The following is a 1,528-nucleotide window of genomic DNA, read 5'->3' as shown; positions in this document are numbered from 1 at the left end:
GAGTCGGAGCCGGCGGGTAAGTGTTGGAAGTGGTTCTGGTGGTAGAGAGCCGCCGGTTCGAAAGGGATTCCGTAAGACTGGACCAAGTGGATGTGGTCGGAGGAGGACTGGTGGGTCAGACCGGGATTCTGATCAGAAGATGAAGAAGATTCCGACGAGAGTTTGAGCCGTTTGGCCGCCCCTCCGATCGGGAGGGAACTTTTCATGATGGCTTCTATGTCGTACCGACTCATCTCGAAGTTAGTAACGGCGTTGATTCCTCTAAACTTTATGGCCGCTATGTCATAAGCCTCGGCCGCCTCTTCCTCGGTCGCTGCAAGTTAGTCGAAAAAACACAGCATTAACCCGTCGGTCCAAAATTATTTAACCTCTCTTGGTAATATGACTAACAATGTTTGAAGTGGACTATTTTACCGAATGTTCCGAGGTAAAGATCCTTGTTCCCGGCGACACGGCCAATCCTCGCTTGCCACCGACCCTGCTGATGATGCCTGCGGGATAATCGCCGGTCCATATTTACGTCCCAAACGAAATTTACAAGTGACTCATAGTTTGAAGAAAATGTATGTACCTCGTGACGCCCCGGTATATCGAGGCGCCCCTCGAGAATCCGCTACTCTTCCTGAACATTACGAAATCCGAAACGGTTATAACTTTCCTAAAAAAATCCGAACCGAGGATTCGGGGAAAAAACGGGAATGATCGGACTCACTCACCTCCTGAGGGATGCAATGAACTCTTGCTTCGTCGAGTGTTTCATTTCATCCATTTCTTTCGTGTAATTCGATATCTAAAATCACCAAAGAGAATACTAACATATAATATCTTGGATATATATATATATATATATATATATAAATATTATATGAGATAAATTAAAAAAAAAAAAGGAAAGAGGGAGAGAGAATACCGGGAAATTGGTAGTAGCAGTGGGACCCCAGTATTTTAGAGCAGCAAGGTCGTAGGCTCGAGCTGCCTTGTCTTCCTTATCATATCCGCCTGATGAATTCGAAATTATGATTAATCGGTCCGACCGTACAGACCGATGATTCCGGCAATAAACCGATCGAGAGATGTCGTTCGTTACCTAAATACACTGTCGAGCCAATTCACAAATCCAACCCGTATCGAGTCCCCAAAGTTACATGAAAAAAAAAACACACAGAGTCAGTTGCCATGCAGGACAAGGATAAGGATGCAAATAAACATCTACTAATTTAACTGAACAAAGTTTATACACACACATATGATATATATGTATGTACTGTGTAAATGGGCATATAGGAAAGTAGCGAAATTATAGGATTAGTGGGTCAAAGCGGGTCCAGATCATGTCAATAAAAAACAGAGTGTATACATCATATGGGAACTGCATGGGACCCATACATGCATGCCTCTATCACCATGTATGTGTGAACTGAGGGATTGTGGAGGAAAAAGAGGATCAAAGAAAAAGAGATGCAGACAAGGAACAAAATGGCGGCATCACCTTCGCATGAAAACATGGAAAATCAACCGTAATATAAAA

General features: G+C 43.5%; 1 protein-coding gene across 1 annotated transcript; it reads right to left on the bottom strand.

Moving 5' to 3' along the window:
• Positions 1-10: 10 nt before the first annotated feature.
• Positions 11-1,096, bottom strand: LOC104810672 (AP2-like ethylene-responsive transcription factor AIL7; the record flags this gene model as incomplete). The annotated part of the gene is made up of 6 exons (XM_010537022.1): positions 11-313; positions 415-491; positions 572-622; positions 717-790; positions 911-999; positions 1,088-1,096. Coding segments are annotated over 6 exons (603 nt in total), but the record flags the coding sequence as incomplete, so codon positions are not given.
• Positions 1,097-1,528: the final 432 nt, after the last annotated feature.

Source organism: Tarenaya hassleriana, unplaced genomic scaffold (genome assembly GCF_000463585.1).
Source record: "Tarenaya hassleriana unplaced genomic scaffold, ASM46358v1 Cleome1871, whole genome shotgun sequence".
In the NCBI taxonomy this organism is placed as follows: Eukaryota; Viridiplantae; Streptophyta; class Magnoliopsida; order Brassicales; family Cleomaceae; genus Tarenaya; species Tarenaya hassleriana.
This window is presented reverse-complemented; position numbering and strand designations above follow the sequence as displayed.